The sequence below is a fragment of the Leucopleurus acutus genome (genome assembly GCF_964270905.1).
Source record: "Leucopleurus acutus genome assembly, chromosome: 1".
NCBI classification, from domain to species: Eukaryota; Metazoa; Chordata; class Mammalia; order Artiodactyla; family Delphinidae; genus Leucopleurus; species Leucopleurus acutus.
This window is the reverse complement of record NC_139142.1, coordinates 54,133,054-54,158,484: the sequence shown is the minus strand read 5'-3', so window position 1 is coordinate 54,158,484 and position 25,431 is coordinate 54,133,054. Positions and strand designations below refer to the sequence as shown.

At 35.8% G+C, this 25,431-nt stretch overlaps 1 protein-coding gene across 1 annotated transcript in view; it reads right to left on the bottom strand.

The window, feature by feature from the left end:
- Positions 1-263: 263 nt before the first annotated feature.
- MIS18BP1 (MIS18 binding protein 1) overlaps positions 264-25,431 on the bottom strand; it is a 59,673-nt gene continuing 34,505 nt past the window's right edge. Inside the window, exons 10-15 of the mRNA XM_082841224.1 lie at positions 19,120-19,283; positions 13,060-13,220; positions 10,889-11,037; positions 6,062-6,149; positions 1,214-1,268; positions 264-1,029 (exon numbers count right to left, since the gene is read on the bottom strand). Of these exons, the coding sequence (XP_082697350.1) occupies positions 926-1,029; positions 1,214-1,268; positions 6,062-6,149; positions 10,889-11,037; positions 13,060-13,220; positions 19,120-19,283 (721 nt within the window). The 3' untranslated portion in view covers positions 264-925. The remainder of the gene's footprint in view (positions 1,030-1,213; positions 1,269-6,061; positions 6,150-10,888; positions 11,038-13,059; positions 13,221-19,119; positions 19,284-25,431) is intronic.

The following is a 25,431-nucleotide window of genomic DNA, read 5'->3' as shown; positions in this document are numbered from 1 at the left end:
GGGCCACTCTTCATCACAGTGCGCGGGCCTCTCACTATTGCGGCCTCCCCTGCTGCGGAGCACAGGCTCCAGACACGCAGGCTCAGTACCCGTGGCTCACGCGCCCAGTCGTTCCACGGCATGTGGGATCCTCCCAGACCAAGGCTCGGACCCATGTCCCCTGCATTAGCAGGCAGATTCTCAACCACCGCACCACCAGGGAAGCCCTATGTCAAATTTTAAAGCATAATGGCATAATATGCTAAAAGAAGTTTATTTCTAAAGAAGCTGTCTGAAAGGAAAACAGTGTTTACTATGACATGACATAGTAACTTGACTCCTTACAGTAAAAGACCTATAACCTGAATGTTTGTCTAATCCAGTCTTTTAAATACTGAGACCAAATTTACACCATGTCTGCTTAAGAATACAACAAAATCTGTTCTCTTATTCTACCTAATAAAAATACTGAAAAAGCAATAAATTAAATTTACATAGGTTTCATGAATATGCCAATCACAAGTTTTAAGAAAAACAATCAGGAGAAAGCTTGTCAAATGGTTTAAACAACATGTACTGATAACTGAAACATTAGATCAACTCTGGCTTTTATACCAAGTGGTGACAACTGGTAACCTAAAGTTTTCATGAACTCAGTAGCTACCAATACAATCTATTTTTTAATTCTCCCCCACCTCTCCCCTTAAGGATAGCAACATTTTCTTGAATGCTTCTGAAAAAAATCTGTATGGAACATGATTTTCTTAAAGTAAACAGACTAAGATGTTTATGAGAGACATCTATATATAACACATGAAACCTATGAAAAAGAGTCTGCAATTTCATATGAAGCTACATTATAAAAAAAAAAAATACATCCTTCAAATGAAGATACAGATACACTGTCTGCTTCTTGATAAACATCCTGGAAGTATTCTCATTTTTACTATGCAGAATCAGAGTTCGAAAAATAAGAATCTTTCTCTTCTTCCTCTAAAGACTCCATAGCATTAGTGAAAAGTTTTCCAATACCAGAGTTTTCTGCTAATTCTGTAAAGAGAAGTTTAATAAAAAGATTAATATATTTCTAAAAACAATTTCAATGAAATTGAAAATAACAGGAAACCAATTGGTAGATCTGCCCACTTGTAAGCAATTAATTTTAATACTATGTTAATAAAGAGACTACCCTATAATAGAACAGAGCTACAAAAGAAAGATGTAAGTATATTACCTTTGTTAAATGGGGTTTTTCTTCTTGATGGTGGAGTTGAAAAATCACTTTCAATCTACAAGAGAGTTCATATTAGCTAAGTGATGCCTCCTCTGAAGCCTGCTTCATATGTAGACAAAATTCAGCATGCTTTATCCCAATAAAACATTACAAACTAATGCTACAGTGGTTAAAGGATAGCCTCTGAAAGTTGCCAAAATCTACTGAGTACTTATTCCATTACACTAGCAAAATTTGAATTCTCTGTACTTTAAATTCTTGGCTAAAATAATAATTTATATGGCAAATTTTAAGTATATAATGCATGCTTATATATACATCAGTGCTTTTTAAACTACTGGCCATGACTATCTTTAAAAAATGAAAATGAATAGAACAGAAAAGAAAACATGACAGAGTATACCCACTGTACTAAGGATAAGTATTATTGAAAGAAACTTTAGATACACAAACTCGTGTTCATAGATTGCCATGGAAATGTATTTTTTCCTGTGAAATGAGTCAAAACACTATTACAACATTTAGCCCTCAAAAATCATTCAATGAGATAAACCAGTATCATCATGATCAAGAGGAGGAACCAAGATGGGAGAACAGAAGGACATGAAACTCACCTCTTCCCACAAATACATCAAAAATACATCTACATGGGGAGCATTTTCTCAGGATAGCTTACTGAACACTGACAAAAGGTATCAGACACCCAGAAGTGCAAGAAATATCTCCATATAACCCAGTAGGATGAAAGAAAAAATAAAGGAATTGGGATGAGACCTGCGGCACTGGGAGGGAGCTGGAAAAGGGGAAACGTTCCCGCACCCTGGGAAACCCCTTAACTGGTGGGAAGATCAGCTGGGACAGAAAGGGAGCTTCATAGGCCTGGAAGAGAGCACAGAAGCCAGCTGGTGGCAGGCAGAACAGACAGAGACTAGCACAGAGGACCTGTGCTACCTCAGTGTGTGTGCGTGTGCGTGTGCGTGTGTGTGTGTGTTGGGAGGGAGCAATGGGATGACCGGGTTGGGCTTCAGAGGACACACCTGGGGAGAGTACGGGGGTTGGCTAAACGGGGAGAGCCTGAAGGGGCTGGAGAGTAGTTATAGGGCCTCAACCGAGGGTGTATGTGGAAGCCAGGCCGCCACGCAGCTGTAGGCTTTGTGTGTGACTGCACGCAGAGGCAGGGCTGGGGTCTGGGCTGCTTCCATAGCTCCCATGGTGGGTCCAGGTATGTGACTGCTGTGGTCCTGGTACCTAACTTTAGTGGATCTGCGCTGGCAGCTTTGTGAACACAGTGTCTGAGGGACACCACAGCCGACTACCTGCATTCCCACGGTGGAGGCGGGGCCAAGGGCAGTGCCAGTGACAGTGTACTTTGTGGGCTCGCACAGGTGACACACAGAGCATACCCCCCAGTGGACAGCTCGAGCAATGGAATACTCAGTGGCTCTTCTCTCAGTGGGAGAGCTCCAGTTTCACCTACCTCACACTGCAGCTCAGAAACGGATCTAGGGGCTTCTATTCCAACAACTGGGGAGCAGATGCTGCCCCCAACAGGGCTGTGACAACCAGAGAGCAAAGAAGAGACCCTGCTCAATATCCAGTGCAGGCTCTAGTCACCACACGAGTCATACCCCCTATGAAAAGGACCCCGGCCAGCACACACTGAAGGAAAATGCAGCAGGCATCCCTACTAGAAACAGCCCATGCACCAAAAATATTAGACTTATGCAGGCTACAAAGGGATGCTCCCACATAAAAACAGCCCTTCAAGGCCATAATAAATAATTATTTCTCCTAAGCTCACAGAGTCAGAGAAATAAAAGTAAAATGAAGAAGTAGTGGAATCACTCCCAATTAAAAGATCAAGAGAATTCTCCTGAAAGAACAAAACAGACCTCTTCAGTCTAATAGACACTGAGTTCAGAAAGGAAATAATGAAAACACTGAAGGAATTAAGAAGGGCTATTGACAGAAATGAAGATTACTGTAAAAAGAAACTAGAAACTATAAAGAGGAACTAAGAAGAATTGGAAAACTTATTTGCCGAGATGAAAGCTGAGCTAAAGGCAATGAATAACAGAATGAATAATGCAGAGGAACAAAGAAGTGATCTGAAAGAATAAGAGAAATCACCCAATTAGAACAGCAGAGAGCCAAATGAAAAGAAAAATGAAACCAACAGAAGAGACCTATAGGATAATATAAAACATGCCAATCTACACATAACAGGGATCCCAGAAGGAGAAGAAAGAAAAAAGGATATTGAAATGTATCTGAAGAAATTATGGTTGAAAACTTCCCAAACCTAAAGAAGGAAACAGATATCCAGGTACAGGAAGCACAGAGGGTCCCAAACAAGATGAACCCAAACAGACCTACACCAAGACATAATTAAAATGGCAAAAGTTAGAGGATTCTAAAGGCAGCAAGAGAAAAACAAAGATTTAATTATAAGGAAACCCTCATAAGGCAATCAGCTGATTTCTCTACATAAACATTGCAGGCCAGAAGGGAATGGCAGGATATAAAGTCCTGAAAGGGAAAACCCTGCAACCTAGGATACTCTACCCAGCAAGATTATCATTTAGAAGAGAAGGAGAGATAAAGAATTGCTCAGACAAGCAAAAACTAAGAGTACACCTATCCTAAAGTAAGACCTATCCTAAAAGGTCTTCTCTAAATAGAAAAGAAGCAAGAATCTATAGGAAAGAGAAAATCACAATTGGAAAGTAAATCAATTAAATAAGCCAGGACACAGACTAAAAAAAAAAAAAAAAAATCAAAAAATTTCTATGAAAGTGATGATAACCACAATGAACAGCAAAAGGATTAACATGAAGCTGTAAAAGAAGACATCAAAATAATAAAAATGTGGGGGAGGAGAGTAAGAAAATGTACATTTTTTTTTCTAGAATGTGTTTGAGCCTATATGACTACCAGTCTAAAGCAAGTAGATATAGGAAGGGGTTAACATACTTGAAAAACAGAGTAACCACAAATCAAAAACATACAATAGATGCACAAAAACCAAAAAGAACACAAGGATAAAGAAAACCATCAAACTGCAAAAGGAAAATGAAAAAGGGACAAAGAAGAAATATAAAATCAATGGAAAAACAAGGTTTAAACAGCAATAAATTCATATCTATCAATAATTACCTTAAATGTCAATGCACTAAATGTTCCAATAAAAAGACACAGAGTGGCAGATCGGATAAAAAAACAAGAACTTACAATATGCTGCCTACAAAGAGACTCACTTTAGGGCAAAGAACACACATAGATTGAAAGTGAGGGGATGGAAAAAGATATTTCATGGAAACGGGAATGAGAAGAAAGCAGAGGCCGCAATACTCATTATCAGACAAAACAGACTTTAAAACAAAGAAAGATAAAGAAGGACACTATAAAATGATAAAATGATCAATACAAGAAGAGGATATTACACTTGTCAATATATATGCACCCAATATAGAAGCACCCAGAGACATAAAACAAACACTAACAGATATAAAGAGAGAAACTGATGGGAATACAATAATAGTAAGAGACTTTAACACCTCACTCACATCAATGGACATATCTTCGAGACAGAAAATCAATAAGGCAACAGAGATCCTAAATGATACAATATCATCATGATCCCCACTTCATACCACATATGAATAAAATGAGATTAGAAAGCTCAAGTAGCTTGCCTTGTCATAAAGCTGGTATGGAGTCAGACCTTGAAATCAGAAGTTTTAATACTAAATCCTTTGTTCTTTCTATCCTCACACACTCACTGGCTACAAATGAAACCAAAATTTCATTCTTGTAAGGAATGGACTGGAAAAAGAAAATCTGAGAAACACTGAGAGGGCATCTGCCCACACCTTCAATTATGGAGTAGAGGTTTCTTTTGAAGAATTTAGTCTCCAGACTGATTTTAAACCAAGGTTCCCAGAGGTATCTACCATTTCCTGCGGACAAATAAAGCCTACAAAGATTAGGTCTGATTAGGTAATCCTAATGTTAAGTTTAGAGACTCTCTGAGAGGAACTATACTCTAGCAGGTGTGCAATATAAATATTTCAGTGTGGGTGAGGGAGAAAGATGGCCATAACCTGGTCAGAAGGAATATACCCTCAGGGAATAAGATAGTCTCCCATTTTACCTCCATCCAGAAATTATCATTCTCTAAGAATGGCTATTTACTTTGAGGAAATTTGAGGTGAATTAGCTTTTCCAGAATACTTATAGTTTTATCTGGATATAAATTATTCAGATTAAAATCAGAAATTAAAAATTTAAAAATTAATTCAAGAGGATTCTCCTAATCTTTTCTCAAAGGGATACAGATCACTGTAAGGCAATTTTGAATTAAAATTTTTTCTGTAATTAGATTTTGAGTTAAATTTTTTTCTGTTATTGACATACACACACACATAAAATCAAGTAGCTGAATCTGAAAAAATTTGAAACCATTTTGAACCTGCAGAGGATTTAATGAAATTTCTTATTCTATGACAATCACAACTCAATTAGTGTGGATTATTCCCCAATCATTAAATAGATATGCTTTTGTTTTGTGTGAAATGTCTCTAACCTATATGTGTTCTTTCCACCCTGCCAGACTCCTCAAATGAAAATTCTCACCTTGCTCAAATGCTTCAGTCTATGAGCTGCCATCCATAATCCTACAGCACTTAGGTACTTACCTCACTCATAGCCTCATAATTTACTTGTATTAGGCTGTAAGCAACTTGAAGGCAGGGACTGTTATATAACATAACTAAAATAATTTGCCATATATTATAGTTGTTCAATAGGTATATGTTGAATAAATGAATGGTGAATAAAAATACTTACTGTTTTTTTCTTGATATTGCCCCAGACAGTGCCACCTTTACTTTTATGGGTTTTTTGCATACGAAAAACATATTTATCACAGTCAGCCCTGTTTAAATATAAAATAACAGGTCAACATTAACTACCATACTTTTATCCACAGGTTGAACAGCAACTGACAAAATGAATTTAAAATGTTTCAATATTTTAAAAGTACATTTTCTTTTCCATTTTTAAAAAGGCAATCATGTACCAATGGAAATAGACAAAATGCTTCAATCTAAGACTGTTTTGGGAAATGATGGTTTACCCATTGTCTTTTGTCCCATTTGTGCTCTTTCCAATCTCTATCTTGCTGCCTGTCTTTTCTAAAACTCACAGACTTCTTGTCCCTTGATTCGCTTTTGTTATACCTTTCACTCCTTTTTCTTATTCATGTCTTCCTTCCCTCTCCAGATTGAATCTTAAAAGTTGATCATTTTAAGGATAAGTCTGGTGATGAAAGCCCTCAATTAATTTATGGCTTCCAACTGTGTTTAGTCTTCAGTTCAGCTCATAAGCCTTTTATTTCTACATAGTTACATCTTTCTTATATCCCCCATACCAACTAAGAATTTTTTTTCATTTCTTTTTACCTTACCTCTTTCCCTTCTCATTCTTTGCAAATAAGCTTGACTCATAATTTACAGATGAAAACTGAAGCCACATGTAATGTCGTTCTCAATTTCCCCAACAATTACTTATGACAGTAAATCCAGCTGAACACCAATTCTAATTCTCTCTTTTGGCTTCAAGATCCTATATGATTGACTATCCTTTCCTTTATGACTATTTGGGAGCAACCTTAAAGGTATGACGTGTAGAAATGTGTAAATGTGTGACATATTAAGATATTAATGTGAACCACAAACTCTGCTGCATAGCAGGTGTATAAGCCTAGCCAGTGGTTCAGGATCAGCATCTCATGGGTCTGTTGTCCTGAACAAACCAGAGACTTGGGGATTAATAAAAAAAAACTGTTTTGTAACTTAATATTGTTATGAGAAGGAAACTAACTGCTAGAGTTGGTGAAGTCAAGAGATTGAAGAGGTCTAGGAAACTCATATTTTAAAAATAAAGAAGTTTTAGGAAATATATTCTTGATATAAATGAGCCCACCATATGCTCTATAAGAAAAAAAAGCCATTTTCCTTAATTATAAAAGTGATACATATAAAAAAATAACGTGACAACCTGTATCAGTGTAATTCTACAATATAGAGATAATGGCTGGTGATATTTTTGGTCAAGAAATTTCCTTTCTCTTATGAATACATGTTATGTAAACTGGGATCATACTGTATGTAGTTTTATTTCTTAGCTTTTAAAAATTATCCACTGAACATTATGTCATTAAAAATTCTTGAAGGCATCATTTTAAATTGTTATATATTATTCTATTATATGGACAAATCCTAATTTCTTTATTTTTAAAATTAATTTTTTTATTTTTGGCTGCGTTGGGTCTTCGTTGCTGTATGCGGGCTTTCTCTAGTTGTGGTGAGCGGGGTACTTTTTGTTGGGGTGCATGGGCTTCTCATTGCGGTGGCTTCTCCTGCTGCGGAGCAGGGGCTGTAGGCGCGCAGGCTTTAGTAGTTGCGGCTCGTGGGCTCTAGAGCATGGGCTCAGTAGTTGTGGCACACAGGCTTAGTTGCTCCATGGCATGTGGGATCTTCCCGGGTCAGGGCTCGAACCCGTGTCCCCTGCATTGGCAGGCAGATTCTTAACCACTGCGCCACCAGGGAAGTCCAACAAATCCTCATTTCTTGACTTTCCTTACTGTTGGACATTTAGGTCATTTCCAAATTTTCAGTATTGTTTTGTGGTGAACATCTCTGTTCATACAAATGTGCATACATACTTGCCCAAACCTCATATTTCCTCAGAAATAAAATTCAAGGGCCAAAGGGATGACTATTTTAAAGCTAATGATTTGGCCAAAGTGCTTACCAAAAACTGTGTCCAAAATTATATGCTTCCCAGAAATAAACCCACACACCTCTGGTCAATTAATCTTCAACAAAGGAGGCAAGCATATACAATGGAAAAAAGTCTCTTCAGCAAGTGGTGTTGAGAAAGTTGGACAGCTACATGTAAATCAATGAAGTTAGAACACACCCTCACACCATACACAAAAGTAAACTCGATATGGCTTAAACTCTTAAATATAAGACATGACACCATAAAACTCCTAGAAGAGAACATAGGCAAAAACATTCTGACATAAATGATACCAATGTTTTCTTAGATCAGTCTCCCAAAACAACAGAAATAAAAGCCAAAAATAAATAAATGGGACTTAATCAAACTTACAAGCTTTTGTAGAGCAAAGGGAACCATAAACAAAATGAAAAGACAGCCTACAGACTGGGAGAAAATATTTGCAAATGATGTGACCAACAAGGGCTTAATTTCCAAAATATACAAACAGCTCATACAACTCAACCACAAAAAAACAAACAACCCAATCGAAAAATGGGCAGAAGACCTAAATAGACATTTCTCCAAGTAAGACATATAGATGGCCAACAAACACATGAAAAGATGCTCAACATCACTAATTATTAGAGAAATGCAAATCAAAACTACAGTGAGGTATCACCTCACACCAGTCAGAATGGCCATCATCAAAAAATCTACAAACAATAAATGCTGGAGAGGGTTTGGAGAAAAGGGAACCCTCTTGCACTGTTGGTGGGAATGTAAACTGGTGCAGCCACTATGGAGAACAGTATGGAGGTTCCTCAAGAAACTAAAAATAGAGTTGCCATATGATCCAGCAATCCCACTCCTGGGCATATATCCAGACAAAACTATAATTCAAAAAGATAACATGCACCCCTGTGTTCATTGCAGTATTATTCACAATAGCCAAGACATGGAAGTAACCTAAATGTCCATTGACAGATGGATGATAAAGAAGATATGGTACATATACAAAATGGAACACTACTCAGCCATGAAAAAGAATGAAATAATGCCATCTGCAGAAATATGGATGGACCTAGAGACTGTCATACAGAGTGGAGTTAAGTCAGAAAGAGAAAGACAAATACCATATGATATCACTTATATGTGGAATCTAAAATATGACACAAATGAACCTATCTACCAAACAGAAACAGACTCACAGACATAGAAAACAGACTTGTGGTTGCCAAAGGGGAGAGGGGGTGCAGGAGAGATGGATTGGGAGTTTGGGATTAGCAGATGCAAACTATTATATATAGAATGGATAAACAACAAAGTCCTACTGTATAGCACCGGGAACTATATTCAATATCCTGTGATAAACCATAATGGAAAAGAATGTGAAAAAGAATATATATATGTATAACTGAATCACTTTGCTGTACAGTAGAAATTAACATTGTAAATCAACTATACTTTAATAAAATAAATTTTAAAAAATTAAAAAAATTATATGCTCAATACACTTTCACCTGCACTAAATACTAAATTAAAAATAATTTGTGGATTGCTAGGGAAAAATTATGTTTTTGCTGAATAAATGCAAATTAAAATTTCACTAAGCTTCATGAGCGTACTAAGTGCTTTTTTTTTTTCAGTCATGATCATCTGGCTTCTATCTCTCACACCCCATGGAAATTGCTCTTAAGATCAGCACTGGCCTGCTTAATTGCCAAATGAATAGCCTATTTTCAGGCCTCATTTTTACCATTTTCCATTTTTTTCTCTGTGTTATGACTGTTGGCCACCCATATGTTTTCTTAATTTTATTTATTTATATTAAAAAATAATGCTTATATTCAAATCGTGTGAAATTCAAAAAAGTATTCCTCTTATTTGTCCCAAGCTATCTTAGTTCTTCTCCCTAAGAATCACCAATGTTTTCAGTTGCTTATGTATCCCTTCAGAGATATTTAATCACATAAAAGCAATATATTTAAATCACATAAAAGCAATTGTTTTATATTTAATCACATAAAAGCAATCACAAGTATATACACACACACAGTCCTGATTTACACAAATTGTAACACATAATTAACCACATCTAACTTTTTGCATTTAATATATCTTGGACATTTTTAAGTACATAAAGAATTTCTTCATTAATGTCTATGGCTACATAATATATCAGAATTTATTTGATTAGTCCCTAATTGATGGACATTTGTTTCCAGTCTTTTGTCATTATAAACAATACTGCAATGAATTAGTTGTACATTCACAATTCTCGAAGTAGGACTGCTAAGTCAGAGCATATGCATTTATAATTTTGATAGATATCAACAAATTACTGCCTGCAGAGACTGAACTAATTTACCTTCTCACTAGTAATGCATGAGAATGGCTTTCCTTTTCTTGTTTATTTGTAGGAGTGTTATAACAGAGAAATTAGCCTTTTTCCTGTGATGAGTTCCACAAATTCTTTTCTCAGACTGTCATTTGTCTTTTGATTGTTTATGGTGGTTGGTACCAGGTAAAATGTTTTATTTTCTGTATGGTTGACTTTATCATACTTTTTGTTAGTGGCTTCTGGTTCTTCTGAGGTTGTAAAATAATTCTCTAAGGTGTTTTTAAGGTATATTTTATAGTTTAATTCTTTACAGGCAAAACTTTGACCCATCTAGAATCTAACAGAAAGTGTCACTTGTGTACTGACACTATTGAATAACATCCCTCCTTGTGGAAACTGTCCATCCTTGACTTCTAGGAACTATTCTTTCATGATTTTTTAAAAATAATGATCACTCCTTTCATTACTGACATCTACTCTCTTCAACTCATGGAATATTAAAAGTTGATGCAGAGAATTACAGTATCATATGCACAAATACTTACCTATTTATAGAGGCTAGCATGCCAGGACTGACATGCTGACACTGAGGAGTTTTTGCCAGTGGAAAGATAACCGATGATGGAGTTGTTGGATTTCTGTCCATATTTGGCAGAATATCATCCTCTTCTTGACTGTCCCGGAAACTTGGTAACTAGAAAGCAAATATATATTACTGACAGGCACTCCTAAAAACGGAATTCCTCATTATCACAAATTGTTTTTTGGGGGAGATGATAAGTTGTTTTCTGTCTTATAATTTCACAACTGAGTAACTAAAAGTATTAGTAGGTAGAGAACAGAGCCTTGGCCTCTAAAAAACTTAGTTTCTGTTGTGTAAAACAGAGATAATGGACACACATTTCTAGCACTGTGTAGACGAGGGTCAGCAAATGTTTTCTGTAGAGTCAGACAGAAAATATTTTAGGGTTTTGTGGTCCATACAGTCTCTATTCCAACTACTCAGCTCTGCTGTTGAAGCAGGAAAGCAGCCATAGCTAACATGTCTGTGTTACAATAAAATATTGTTTACAAAAAAAGGTGATATGCCAGATTTGGCCTATGCACCAAGTATACTGACCTCTGTGTAGACAGAACAAAACAAAACTGTAATTGATTTACTATTATGCTTGGTACTAAATAGACAGTCAAGCAGTATTAAACTTTTTGTATGCATATATTTCCAATAAACAGCAATTCAATCCTTAATTAAGATTTTACTTACCTTTATATTAAAACCTTAGAAACAGTGGACTTCTGCCACAGAAAATGAACTAATTCACTGCTTTCTATTTCTATTGCTTTCAAAATGTTGCTACTGTTGCATTTAGGCCAAAACAAATATAGAACCTGAAATGATGGGGGAATATAAAGGGTACAATGCCTAAAGGACCATGGTTTTTGTGCAAAGAACACAGTAAGATTCTCAGATGGCTCCCTTAAAATTCCTTCCTTCATAACCTGTGTAGGCAAAAAGAGAGCTCATATAATGATGTTATTACTAAATTCTTAAAGCACTGTGTAGCCTTTTAAAATTGGAGATGATTTAACAACATTGTGAAATGGGTAGATGAAAAAATTACCCTTAAGTGTAGCTCACTAAAACAAATCTCAGTTTTTATGCTTAATAGTCCAGTTGTCTATATACATCCATTTCTGCATTACTTTAATCTTAATATTCTTAACATTTTATATTTAGAGTCTACAAAGTCTCAGATTTGCACTTAATATTTGCACTATATTTAACTGTGTTTATGAAGTACATCCTTACTGGATATACAGATTGTTTTCAGCTTTTTGCTGTGAAGATAAATGTACAAGGAGTATCTTTGTGAAGATTTTTGCCTTCTTTTGAATTTCTTAGGATAAACTCCCATGAATAGATATAATCTTTATGGCTCTCATATACTGCCATAATGCTTTCCAAAAGATAAGATTCAATTATGTATACACTGACATATGACTATATCAACATGCCTACTGCTTTTTGTTAGTGAATATTTTAATTTATTTTTTAAAAGATTCTGTAATTTAGAAGGTATATAATTTACTTTGTTTTCCTTTGATAGCTAGTTAAAATGCCCCTAGGTGTTCATTCAGCCTTTTAAATTTTTCTTGCCTACTTTTTTCCTGTGAGCTTGATACTTTTTATTATTCCAGTAACATCTGAATGAGTTCTTCATATTATACATATTATTGTCTTTATCTGTTGCAAATATTTTATCCCAGTCACTGAAGTTTTTAGTTTTGTGATTTTTCATACTACAAAAATTCTTGTATACATTCAAATCTGTCAATCTTATGCTGTCACTTAATCCCTCCTCCCAATTTACTATGCAGTAGGTAATAATCTTTTCTTATCACCCCCCCTTTTTAAGTTTGCCTCACTGCATATGAATTTTAAATATATATGTTTGGTCTATCTCTGGATTTTCTATTTGGTTCTACAACCATTACTTCTGAACCCCACTTAAGGGGAGACTCTGGCCACTGATGAGAATGGCATCAGAATGATTCTTATACTATACTATACTTTACTATACTATACTTTGGCATATGAGTGAGGGCTATCAATCCTTGGCCTAAATATTAGGGATGAACACTAACCATACATAAAATGAAAGATAAAAAAGTCAGTATAAAGAAAACAATGATTTCATACATTTAAGATGCTTACCAGTACTCTTTGATGCTGCAAAGGTGTTGTACTGAAAAAATCATCATGGTCATCTTTTGGCAACTGTTCCAGAAAATCCCTCATCTGCTGCTTCCTTTTAAGAGTTCCCACTTTGGCAGTTATCTTAATAGTTTGCTTCTTATCAGAATCACCGATCTTGCCTTAAGAGTCAGCAAAACATTTTGATAAGGATTTAGTCATTTATACTAACTGCTCTATAAAGTGAACAGCCTTTGCAAATTCTGAATTGTGTATTTACATTAAATAAACTCAGTCTCTGTTGTTAATATTTCCAAGCCTCTAATATAACAAATGATTCTTTCTACACTGGGATCTCCGCAATGTGATCAGATTACAAGACTACTCAGGAAGAAATTATATTAGGATTAGGTAGCGTGAGGTTGAAAAGGTTCTTTACGTGTGAGAAAGGTTACCTCTCACACTTCTCTCGCTGACTACCTAACTTATTGATTTTGCTAAAATATAAACCTTATTGAATTAGGACAGGGATACTGAATATTCCCTAAAGCCTGGTATAGGACTTCTCTGGCAGAAACACTGGCCAGGAGTGTGTACAACTAGGGACTATAAAAACTAAATTTACTCTGAGTTTTCTTATGAATTACTAGGGGGCCCTACCCAAGTGGCCTCAAATTAACTTAGACCCTTAGAACAATAATCCAGTTATTGAAATCTCTGGATCCAACTGCAGATTTCCTAGAACAAACTCAAAGCACAAGGCTGCTAAGGGTACTATTGATGTAAGTAAGTAGCTAGGTCAGACTTAAAAATTAAACAGATGATCCTTGGAGTTCTTCCTAGCTTTAAAATTTTAAAAACAACAAAAAATACCTATAATAAAACACATGGATAAATAGAAAATACATCTAATGAGTGATCAGAAATTGATACTGATCCGGAAACTTGCATAATCGTTTTAGATAGCCTCATCCACCAGAGGGCAGACAGGAGAAGCAAGAAGAACTACAATCCTGCAGCCTGTGGAACAAAAACCACATTCACAGATAGACAAGATGAAAAGGAAGAGGGCTATGTACCAGATGAAGGAACAAGATAAAACCTTAGAAAAACAACCTAATGAAGTGGAGATAGGCAACCTTCCAGAAAAAGAATTCAGAAAAACGATAGTGAAGATGATCCAGGACCTCGGAAAAAGAATGGAGGCAAAGATGTAGAAGACGCAAGAAATGTTTAACAAAGATCTAGAAGAATTAAAGAACAAACAAACAGAGATGAACAACACAATAACTGAAATGAAAAATACACTAAAAGGAATCAATAGCAGAATAACTGAGGCAGAAGAACGGATAAGTGACCTGGTAGACAGAATGGTGGAATTCACTGTCATGGAACAGAATAAAGAAAAAAGCATGAGGAAAAATGAAGACAGCCTAAGAGACCTGTGGGACAACATTAAATGCAACAACATTGGAATTATAGGGATCCCAGAAGGAGGAGAGAGAAAGAGAGGACCCAAGAAAATATTTGAAGAGATTATAGTCGAAAACTTCCCTAACATGGGAAAGGAAATAGCCACCCAAGTCCAGGAAGTGGAGAGAGTCCCATACAGGATAAACCCAAGGAGAAACACGCCGAGACACAAAGTAATCAAATTGGCAAAAATTAAAGAAGAACTGAATACAGCAAGGGAAAAACTACAAATAACATACAAGGGAACTCCCATAAGGTTAACAGCTGATTTCTCAGCAGAAACTCTACAAGCCAGAAGGGAGTGGCAATGATATACTTAAAGTGATGAAAGGGAAGAACCTACAACCAAGATTACTCTACCGGGCAAGGATCTCATTCAGATTTGATGGAGAAATCAAAAGCTTTACAGACAAGCCAAAGCTAAGAGAATTCAGCATCACCAAACCAGCTCTACAACAAATGCTAAAGGAACTTCTCTAGGCAGGAAACACAAGAGAAGAAAAGGATCTACAAAAACAAACCCAAAACAATTAAGAAAATGGTAAAAGGAACATACATATCAATAATTACCTTAAACGTGAATGCATTAAATGCTCCAACCAAAAGACACAGGCTTGCTGAATGGATACAAAAACAAGACCCATATATATGCTGTCTACAAGAGACCCACTGCAGACGAAGGGACACATTCAGACTGAAAGTGAGGGGATGGAAAAAGATATTCCATGCAAATGGAAATCAAAAGAAAGCTGAAGTAGCAATACTCATATCAGATAAAACAGACTTTAAAATAAAGAATGTTACAAGAGACAAGGAAGTACACTACATAATGATCAAGGAATCAATCCAAGAAGAAGATATAACAATTATAAATATATATGCACCCAACATAGGAGCACCTCAATACATAAGGCAACTGCTAACAGCTTTCAAGGAGGAAATTGACAGTAACACAATAATAGTGGGGGACGTTAACACCTCACTTACACCAATGGACAGATCATCCAAACAGAAAATTAATAAGGAAATACAAACTTTAAAACACAATAGACCAGACAGATTTAATTGACATTTATAGGACATTCCATCCAAAAGCAGGTTACACTTTCTTCTCAAGTGCGCACGGAACATTCTCCAGGATAGATCACATTTTGGGTCACAAATCAAGCCTCAGTAAATTTAGGAAAATTTAACTCATATCAAGCATCTTTTCTGACCACAATGCTACGAGATTAGAAATCAATTACAGGGAAAAAAACATAAAAAACACAAACACATGATGAGGCTAAACAATACGTTACTAAATAACCAAGAGATCACTGAAGAAATCGAAGAGGAAATCAAAAAATACCTAGAGACAAATGATAATGAAAACACGATGATCCAAAACCTATGGGATGCAGCAAAAGCAGTTCTAAGAGGGAAGTTTATAGCTATACAAGCCTACCTGAAGAAACAAGAAAAATCTCAAACAATCTAACCTTACACCTAAAGGAACTAGAGAAAGAAGAACAAACAAAACCCAAAGTTAGCAGAAGGAAAGAAATCATAAAGGTCAGAGCAGAAATAAATGAAATAGAAACAAAGAAAACAACAAAGATCAATAAAACTAAAAGCTGGTTCTTTGAGAAGATAAACAAAATTGATAAACCATTAGCCGGACTCATCAAGAAAAAGGAGAGGACTCAAATCAATAAAATTAGAAATGAAAAAGGAGAAGTTACAACAGACACTGCAGAAATATAAAGCATCCTAAGAGACTACTACAAGCAACTCTATGTCAATAAAATGGACCGCCTGGAAGAAATGGACAAATTCTTAGAAAGGTATAACCTTCTAAGACTAAACCAGGAAGAAACAGAAAATATGAACAGACCAATCACAAGTAATGAAATTGAAACTGTGATTAAAAATCTTCCAACAAACAGAAGTCCAGGACCAGATGGCTTCACAGGTGAATTCTATCAAACATTTAGAGAAGAGCTAACACCCATCCTTCTCAGACTCTTCCAAAAAATTGCAGAGGGAGGAATACTCCCAAACTCATTCTATGAGGCCACCATCACCCTGATACCAAAACCAGACAAAGATACTACAAAATAAGAAAATTACAGACCAATATCACTGATGAACATAAATGCAAAAGTCCTCAACAAAATGCTAGCAAACAGGATCCAACAACACATTAAAAGGATCATACACCATGATCAAGTGGGATTTATCCCAGGGATGCAAGGATTCTTCAATATACGCAAATCAATGTGATACACCATATTAACAAATTGAAGAATAAAAACCATATGATCATCTCAATAGATGCAGGAAAAAAAGCTTTTGACAAAATTCAACACCAATTTATGATAAAAACTCTCCAGAAAGTGGGCATAGAGGGAACCTACCTCAACATAATAAAGGCCATATATGACAAACCCACAGCAAACATCATTCTCAATGATGAAAAACTGAAAGCATTTCCTCTAAGATCAGGGAACAAGACAAGGATGTCCACTCTTGCCACTATTATTCAACACAGTTTTGGAAGTCCTAGCCACGGCCATCAGAGAAGAAAAAGAAATAAAAGGAATACAAATTGGAAAAGAAGAAGTAAAACTGTCACTGTTTGCAGATGACATGATCCTATACATAGAGAATCCTAAAGATGCCACCAGAAAACTACTAGAGCTAATCAATGAATTTGGTAAAGTTGCAGGATACAAAATTAATACACAGAAATCTCTTGCATTCCCGTACACTAATGATGAAAAATCTGAAAGAGAAATTAAGGAAACACTCCCATTTACCACTGCAACAAAAAGAATAAAATACCGAGGAATAAACCTAGTTAGGGAGACAAAAGACCTGTATGCAGAAAAGTATAAGACACTGATGAAATAAATTAAAGATGATACAAACAGATGGAGAGATATAGCATGTTCTTGGATTGGAAGAATCAATATTGTGAAAATGACTTAACTACCCAAAGCAATCTACAGATTCAATGCAATGCCTATCAAATTACCAATGGCATTTTTCACAGAACTACAACAAAAAAATCTTAAAATTTGTATGGAGGCACAAGACCCCCAATAGCCAAAGCAGTCTTGAGGGGAAAAAACGGAGCTGGAGGAATCAGACTCCCTGACTTCAGACTATACTACAAAGCTACAGTAATCAAGACAATATGGTAGGGGCACAAAAACAGAAATGTAGATCAATGGAACAGGACAGAAAGCACAGAGATAAACCCACGCACCTATGGTCAACTAATCTATGACAAAGGAGGCAAAGGATATACAATGGAGAAAAGACAGCCTCTTCAATAAGTGGTGCTGGGAAAACTGGACAGCTACATGTAAAAGAATGAAATTAGAACACTACCTAACACCATACATAAAAATAAACTCAAAATAGATTAGAGAAGTAAATATAAGACTAGACACTATAAAACTCTTAGAGGAAAACATAGGAAGAACACTCTCTGACATAAATCACAGCAAGAAGTTTTTGATCCACCTCTTAGAGTAATGGAAATAAAAACAAAAATAAACAAATGGGACCTAATGAAACTTAAAAGCTTTTGCAAAGTAAAGGAAACTACAAACAAGACGAAAAGAGAACCCTCAGAATGGGAAATATATTTGCAAACGAATCAACGGACAAAGGATTAATCACCAAAATATATAAACAGCGCATGCAGCTCAATATTAAAGAAACAACCCAATCCAAAAATGGGCAGAAGACCTAAATAGACATTTCTCCAAAGAAGACATACAGATGGCCAAGAAGCACATGAAAAGCTCCTCAACATCACTAATTATTAGAGAAATGCAAATCAAAACTACAATGAGTTATTACCTCACACCAGTTAAAATGGTCATCATCAGAAAATCTACAAACAAATGCTGGAGAGGGTGTGGAGAAATGGGAACCCTCTTGCACTGTTGGTGGGAATGTAAATTGACACAGCCACTATGGAGAACAGTATGGAGGTTCCTTAAAAAACTAAAAAAAACTAAAAATAGAATTACCACATGACCCAGCAATCCCACTACTGGGTTACCCAGAGGAAACCATAATTCAAAAAGACACATGCATCCCAATGTTCACTGCAGCACTATTTACAATAGCCAGGTCATGGAAGCAACCTAAATGCCCCTTGACAGACAAATGATTAATGAAGATGTGGTACATATATACAATGGAATATTACTCAGCCATAAAAAGGAATGAAATTGGGTCATTTGTAGAGACGTGGATGAATCTACAGACTGTCATACAGAGTGAAGTAAGTCAGAAAGAGAAAAACAAATACCGCATAGTAACACATGTATGTGTAACCTAGAAAAATGGTACAGATGAACCGGTTTGCAGGGCAGAAATTGAGACACAGATGTAGAGAACAAACGTATGGATACCAAGGGGGGAAAGCAGTGTCGGGTGGGGGTGGTGGTGTGATGAATTGGGAGATTGGGATTGACATGTATACACTGATGTGTATAAAACGGATGACTAATAAGAACCTGCTGTATAAAAAAATAAATAAAATAAAATTCAAAAAAAGAAATCCATACTAAGAACTAGGAAAAAACTATTTCCTACAAAGGTTACCTTTGGGGTTGACTGGCTTTTTCTTGGTGACATGTTTCTGAGATCTTTTTCCTCGGGGATCTTCCATGTATTTCCTCTGGCATTCATGAGCAGATCGAGAACCTACAGCCATAGCCACCTCTGACCAGAAACCAGGTTTGTGCTTTGGAAGAGATGCAAAAGCACTATCGAAGACCAAAAACAGTTAAAGAACAAGCAATTCAACTCAATAAAAAAATAACCTTCTGAAGGGATACTACTAAATCAAGGAGAATTACTGAGCTGAAGGAATTTTATCAAAATCATTCTAGATAACTATTTAGGAAGAAGATAGTATTCTCTCCACTTAATAACCTACTCTAATGCTTAAAATACAAAGATGTAAGTGTACATATCTAGTAGATGCCTTCTATTTTGTTGTAGTCTTAATAAACCTGAAAAACCATGCCCAATCTTTCAACATTTTTTTCCTAAGTCCAACTAATCAGTGATTAGATCTTTGGGGGGACTCTAGCATGACTAACTTTTGTACACTGCTGCACAAATCTTACTGGTGCTAACTATATTGGAAGACAAGCTCCTAGTTTCTATATATTCCATGTTACAAACTCTTATTAAAAAGTGTTACACTTGCTTTCATTCTATTATAATTTATAGAACACAATATTTTAGATATAATACTTAACTGAGGGAAATGAAAATTGAAATAGAAAAAAACTAAGTCAATATAAGGTAGTTCCCCAATTTAACAAACGAGTTACATTCTAAAATCTCATTGCAAATGATTACAGTAAGTCCCCTACATATGAATGAATTTCGTTCCGAGACTGCATTTTTAAGTCCAATTTGTTGGTAAGTCCAACAAAGTTAGCATAGGTATCCAACTAACACAATTGGCTATATAGTGCTATACTGTAATACGCTTATATTACTTTTCACACAAATAATACATTAAAAACAAACACAAAAAATAAAAACATTTTTACTCTTACACTAAAGTACCTTGAAAAGTACAGTAGTACCAGCTACATCACCACTGCTTTTATGCTTGCATCCGGACATCCTGGGCTTGAAATAAAGATACTGTACTACTGTACTCGATACAATATTATACAGTAAAGCACACAAAAGCACAACTACTTGTAAGGGATGCACACACGTGACAGTATACACCAGACATGTGAACTAACTTATGTGACTGGACATGTGAACACATGTTCGCATCTTCGGAAGTTCACAACTTGAAGGTTCGGATGTAGGGGACTTACTGTATTTAGAACCTGGTATACATATTACTGCCCTCCCCCTCCAAGAGATACTATATATTGTGGTTAGGCTGATAGTTCTGCCAGAAAAGATCTATTTAACTCACGTTAACCTATGCAGTGTTATGCTGGTAAATTTTTAACAACTAGTTCTCTGGGGTTAAAAAGCCCCAATTTGTAGTGTTTGTCAATTTCCATGTTGTAAATACTCCTATCGTGGGTGATTTCAAGTTACCAACATGGAGTAGAAATGTGCAACAGCACACAATTATAAAGAATTTCCACTACACAGATATGACAGATGTAAAGAACCTCAAGGGCACAGATAATAAAATATAGTAAAATAATTAGGAAGTGATGAGTTTAGAGTTTTAGTTTGTTTCTAATAAATTTATTTAACCTTTAGTTTATATAATTTAATTTTTAATAATGATCATGAAACATTTAATTTGTAAAATTCATGAAAATTTAAGAATCAACTTTTGTGAACAGATATGATCTAACTACAGAATACCACTCACTCGATGCATAAAAGGAGAACAAATACTTATGGGCACTGAACACTTAACAAATGTTCTACCCTTGCATAACTAATCATTCCACGTGTGTTCTAAAGCGGAGAACTATAGGGAGGGGGCTCAAGCTTCCCTATCTGTGTACATAGCTAACATTCAAGTCTAGGATTGCCTAAAAGGACTATTTTGTCATAATAAAAATACTTAATGCACTTAATAAGAAATTAGTAATGAACACATCTCCTCTAGTTAATCCCAGATAATTTAAAAAGGCAAATGTAATATCATTCCAGTCCTACTTAAAAATCACTTCATCATGTTTAAGCATAAAAACCGAAATATGATCTATGTTCTTCCTTGCCTGTCTATTCTCATCCTCTACAGCTCTTCCCTCACTTTCTGTATGCCAGTCATTTTGGCCTTTAGTATTTTTAAATATGCTCTCTTACTTTCTACTTTTACATACACTGTTTTACTTTAAAATGTACTTATCATGAATCTTTGGCCTAAATACTTCTTATTTAACCTTCAAATCTTAATTCTAGTATCTGCCTAAACTAAGATTTCCCTGATAAATACTGTCATAAACTTCTTACAGGGATTATTTGCTAAGTATCTGTCTACCCTACTAGGTTATAAGCATGATGGGGGGGTACAAAACAGTGGGCTGCAACCAAGAATCACTTAAGGAGCTTACAGCAAAATGCAAGCAAGTAAAATAAGCGAACAGATTCATAGACTCCATCCCTGAAGATTTCAATACAGTAGGTCTGGGGCAGCAATCCTTTGCATTTTCCAAAAGCTCCTCATGTGATTATTTTGCTTTGAAATCAGCATTAGAATTGCTTTACGTTGTTTGTAAGAAAGAGGCATTACATCTAACTGAGTGGAAAGTAGGAATAGGTGATAACAAGGAAATGTTACAGGGAGGAGGTGACATGTGAGATAAAATTTGAAGGATGGATAAAAATATAACAGGTGAAAATGAGGCCGTAATATTGGCAAGGAAATGAAGACAAGGAAGAACTACATACGGTTAGGGAATGATAAATAGTTCATATTTATAGAACAGTAAATTTCAAAGAAATAGCTGCAGGTCAAAGCTGTAAAAAACTAGAGAAGCATAAAACCCAAACCCAAACCTGCCATATCTGAATATTTTAATAGTATGCAGTCTAGGCACTTTTTAAACAGTTTAAGTAAAATTGTCTTTTTGGGTATGGTTCTATGAATCTTAACAGATATATAACACAACAGATGGAACAGTTCCATCAGACTGAAAAAAACTCCCAGTGCTACCCCTCTGTGGTCCACCACTATAACCACTGGAAATCCCTGATCCATTTTCTTCCTTTTTAGTTCTGTCTTCTCCAGAACATAACATAAATGGAATCATATAGTATGTAACCTTTTGGGCTGGCATTTTTCACTCAGCATAATACCTCTGAAATTCATTCAAGTGGTTACAAGTATCAATAGTTCTTCCTTTTTATTACTCAGTAGTCCACTCACTATAAGATCATACCACAATTTCATTTATGAAGAAAGTATCATGAAAGTCAGGCAGAGAAATGAGCTACGTAAAACCAAACTGTAACATTGTTTATGAACTTCTGGGCTCACACTGCAAATTTTGATATATTTTCTTTGTTGTTCAGTTCAGAATATCTTCCCTTGAGACTTCCTCTCTGACCCATAGATTATTTATAGGTGTGTTATTTTTCAACCACTTGGAATTTTTTGTTTTCTTTTACGGACTTGTAGTTTAATTCAATTATGGCCAGAGAACACCCTTTATATAACTTCAGTTATACTCAATTCGTTAAGATTTGTTTTATGACCTAGTAAATGTTCTTTCTTAGTGAATAATCCACCTACCCTTAGAAATAATATGTTTTTTCCTTGTTGGGTACACTATTCCAAAATGTCAGCTAGCACAGTTGGCTGATGGTGTTGTTCATTCAGTTCTTGTATACCCTTACTGATTATCTGTCTACTACTGCCATCAATTACCAAGAGAAGAATACTGAAGTCTCCAACTATAATTGTGGATTTGACTCTTTTCAGTTCAGTACTTTCCTTTTAGTTTTGTCAGATTTTGATTCATGTATTTTGAGGTTTTGTTCTCAGGTGCATACACATTTAGGATTGTTAAGTTTTCCTGGTGAAATGGCACTTCTATCATTTTGTAATGTCCTTCTTTATTCTCGATATTTTCTTCATACTGAAATCTTTGATTAGTATTAGTATAGCCACTCCAGCTATCTACTGAATTTGCATGGTATGTATCTATCCTTTCACTTTTAACTTACTTATGTCCTATTTGAAGTGAGTTTCCTTTATACAACACAGTGGGATCATGTTTTTAAATTCATTCTAACAATCTTTTAAATGGTATTTATATTATTAACATAATTAATGTAATTGTTTTTCTTTGTTCCTCCTGTTTTCTATTTCCTTTTTCTGCCTTTTTTTTTTTAGTATTTTAATTTATCTATTAAATGTTTGAAGATATGTGTAGTTTTTTAGTGGCTGCTCTGGGGTTTACTGTATACATACTGAACAGTCAACTTAGAATCAGTATCTTACTGCTTCAAGTAAAATCTTACCATCATATAAGCCTCTTCCTCACTTGTCTTCTGTATCACATTTATAAACACTGAAGAACTCCATCATGCAATGCAATATTTGCCTTAAACCGCTAAACATTTACAAGAACTCAAGAGAAGTCTACTGTATTTACCCAGAGTTGCCATCCGTCTTCCTATTCCTCCATTCCTGATACTGACTGCCTCTTTCCTCTCTCATCTCATTCTGCTATTGAGCCTATCCAGTGAGTTTTTATCTTATTTTTCAGTTCTAAAATTTCCATTTGATTCTTATTTACATTTTCTATTTCTTGCTGAGACATTATAAATTTCTGTTCAAGAATGTTTGCTTTTAGTTCCTGAAGCATTTTTATATACCTGCTTCAGAATCTTGTCAGGTAATTCCAACATCTGTGTCAATTCCAGCATTCGCATCTGTTGATTATTTTTTCCATAAGAGTTGAAATTTTCCTGGTTCTTTGTATGCTAAGTAATTTTGGATTATTTCCTAGACATTTTGAATGACAAAACTCTGGGTCTTATATATATTTTATAGAGAATATTAATATTTTTGTTTTAGCAGGCAACCAACCTGGTTGTAACCTGAGCTATAAATTCCAGTCAGTCTTCTGTGGTTGCAGTTTCAGTGTCAGTTCCATTTTTAAAGCTTTGCAGTGTTATTAGGATATACTGCATGTTGGACACTGGGTGGCTGGCCTGGAAACTGCATGGTGGTCTACCATTTAGTTCAGTTTGCAAAGTCTTGGGTATGCTGTTTAGGATCAGATCCACAAATGGGCAACTCAAGGGTGAGCCTAAAAGTTCATAAACAACTTTATAGGGTTGCTTTCCCTAGGTCCTCCCTCTCTGCAGTCTTTGGTTCCCTAGGGTTCCCATTTTTGATTCTCTGGCAGAAACCTGGGGTTTTAGTTACCCAGCTCTGCTGCACACTTTATAAAATTGTATCTTTCTCAGGGCCAAGCAGAGGACAGAAAGAGAAAATTGCAAAATGGTTTGCCCCACCCTTTTGAGACCTCTACCTGAACTGGAGAGGAAGGTTCCACACTTTCAGAGTTTTAGGTATGTGTGGGCCCCAAATGATGCTGTGATGCTTGCTCCTGCTGGATTGTATGGGTACTGGGTTATAAGAGAAAGGAGAAAAGAAAAAGAAACAACTGAGAGATTTCCTCTACTGTTTCTGAGTGTTAGTAATCCCCCTTCCTGTTCAAGCCATAACTGAAGGGCTTCTCTTTGAACTCTCTTTGTCTTGCCTCAATGCCCCCTTCCTGGTTTTAGGTGGCCTTGAGTTTAGCTTGGGGGAATATCTAGAGGAAAAACTGGAAATTCACTTCCAGTCTGGTGGTTCTTAAAATTCTAGTCTCCCTCAATCAACCTGTTATTATTTATCTTCCTGAGTCAACAAAAAGCTGTTCCAAGAATTCTGTCCAGGTGTTACAGCTGCATAGAAGAAACAGAGTGGAGTATGCTTACTCATCTTACTGAGAACTGGCATTTCTGTAGTCCAGGCACTTAAAAATCTCCTTGCATGATCTGAACATACAGCAAAGGTTGACAACTTTTATTAAAGGAAATAATGGGGGATACAGCTGGAAAGGATAACTGAGGTCAACTATTACTCTCAATGCAAGGCAGAAGAAATCTTTATATAATTTGAATTTGAGCAAGAATGCAAGTGAAGGTTTTTGATGTGTCAGAACCACAACTATACATTAAGACTAATCTGGAGTTGTATAAAACAGATTACTCAGATGAACAGAATAAAGTAAAAACACAAGGCTGCTTACACAGTTCAGGCAAAAGGCATTAAAGGTCTGAAAAAAAGAGTAGTGTTAAGAAAAAGGCTGTACAGGCATATCTTGTTTTATTGCCCTTTGCTTTACTGTGTTTTTTACAAACTAAAGGTTTGTGGCAACCCTGTGTCAAGCAAGACTATTGGTGCCATAT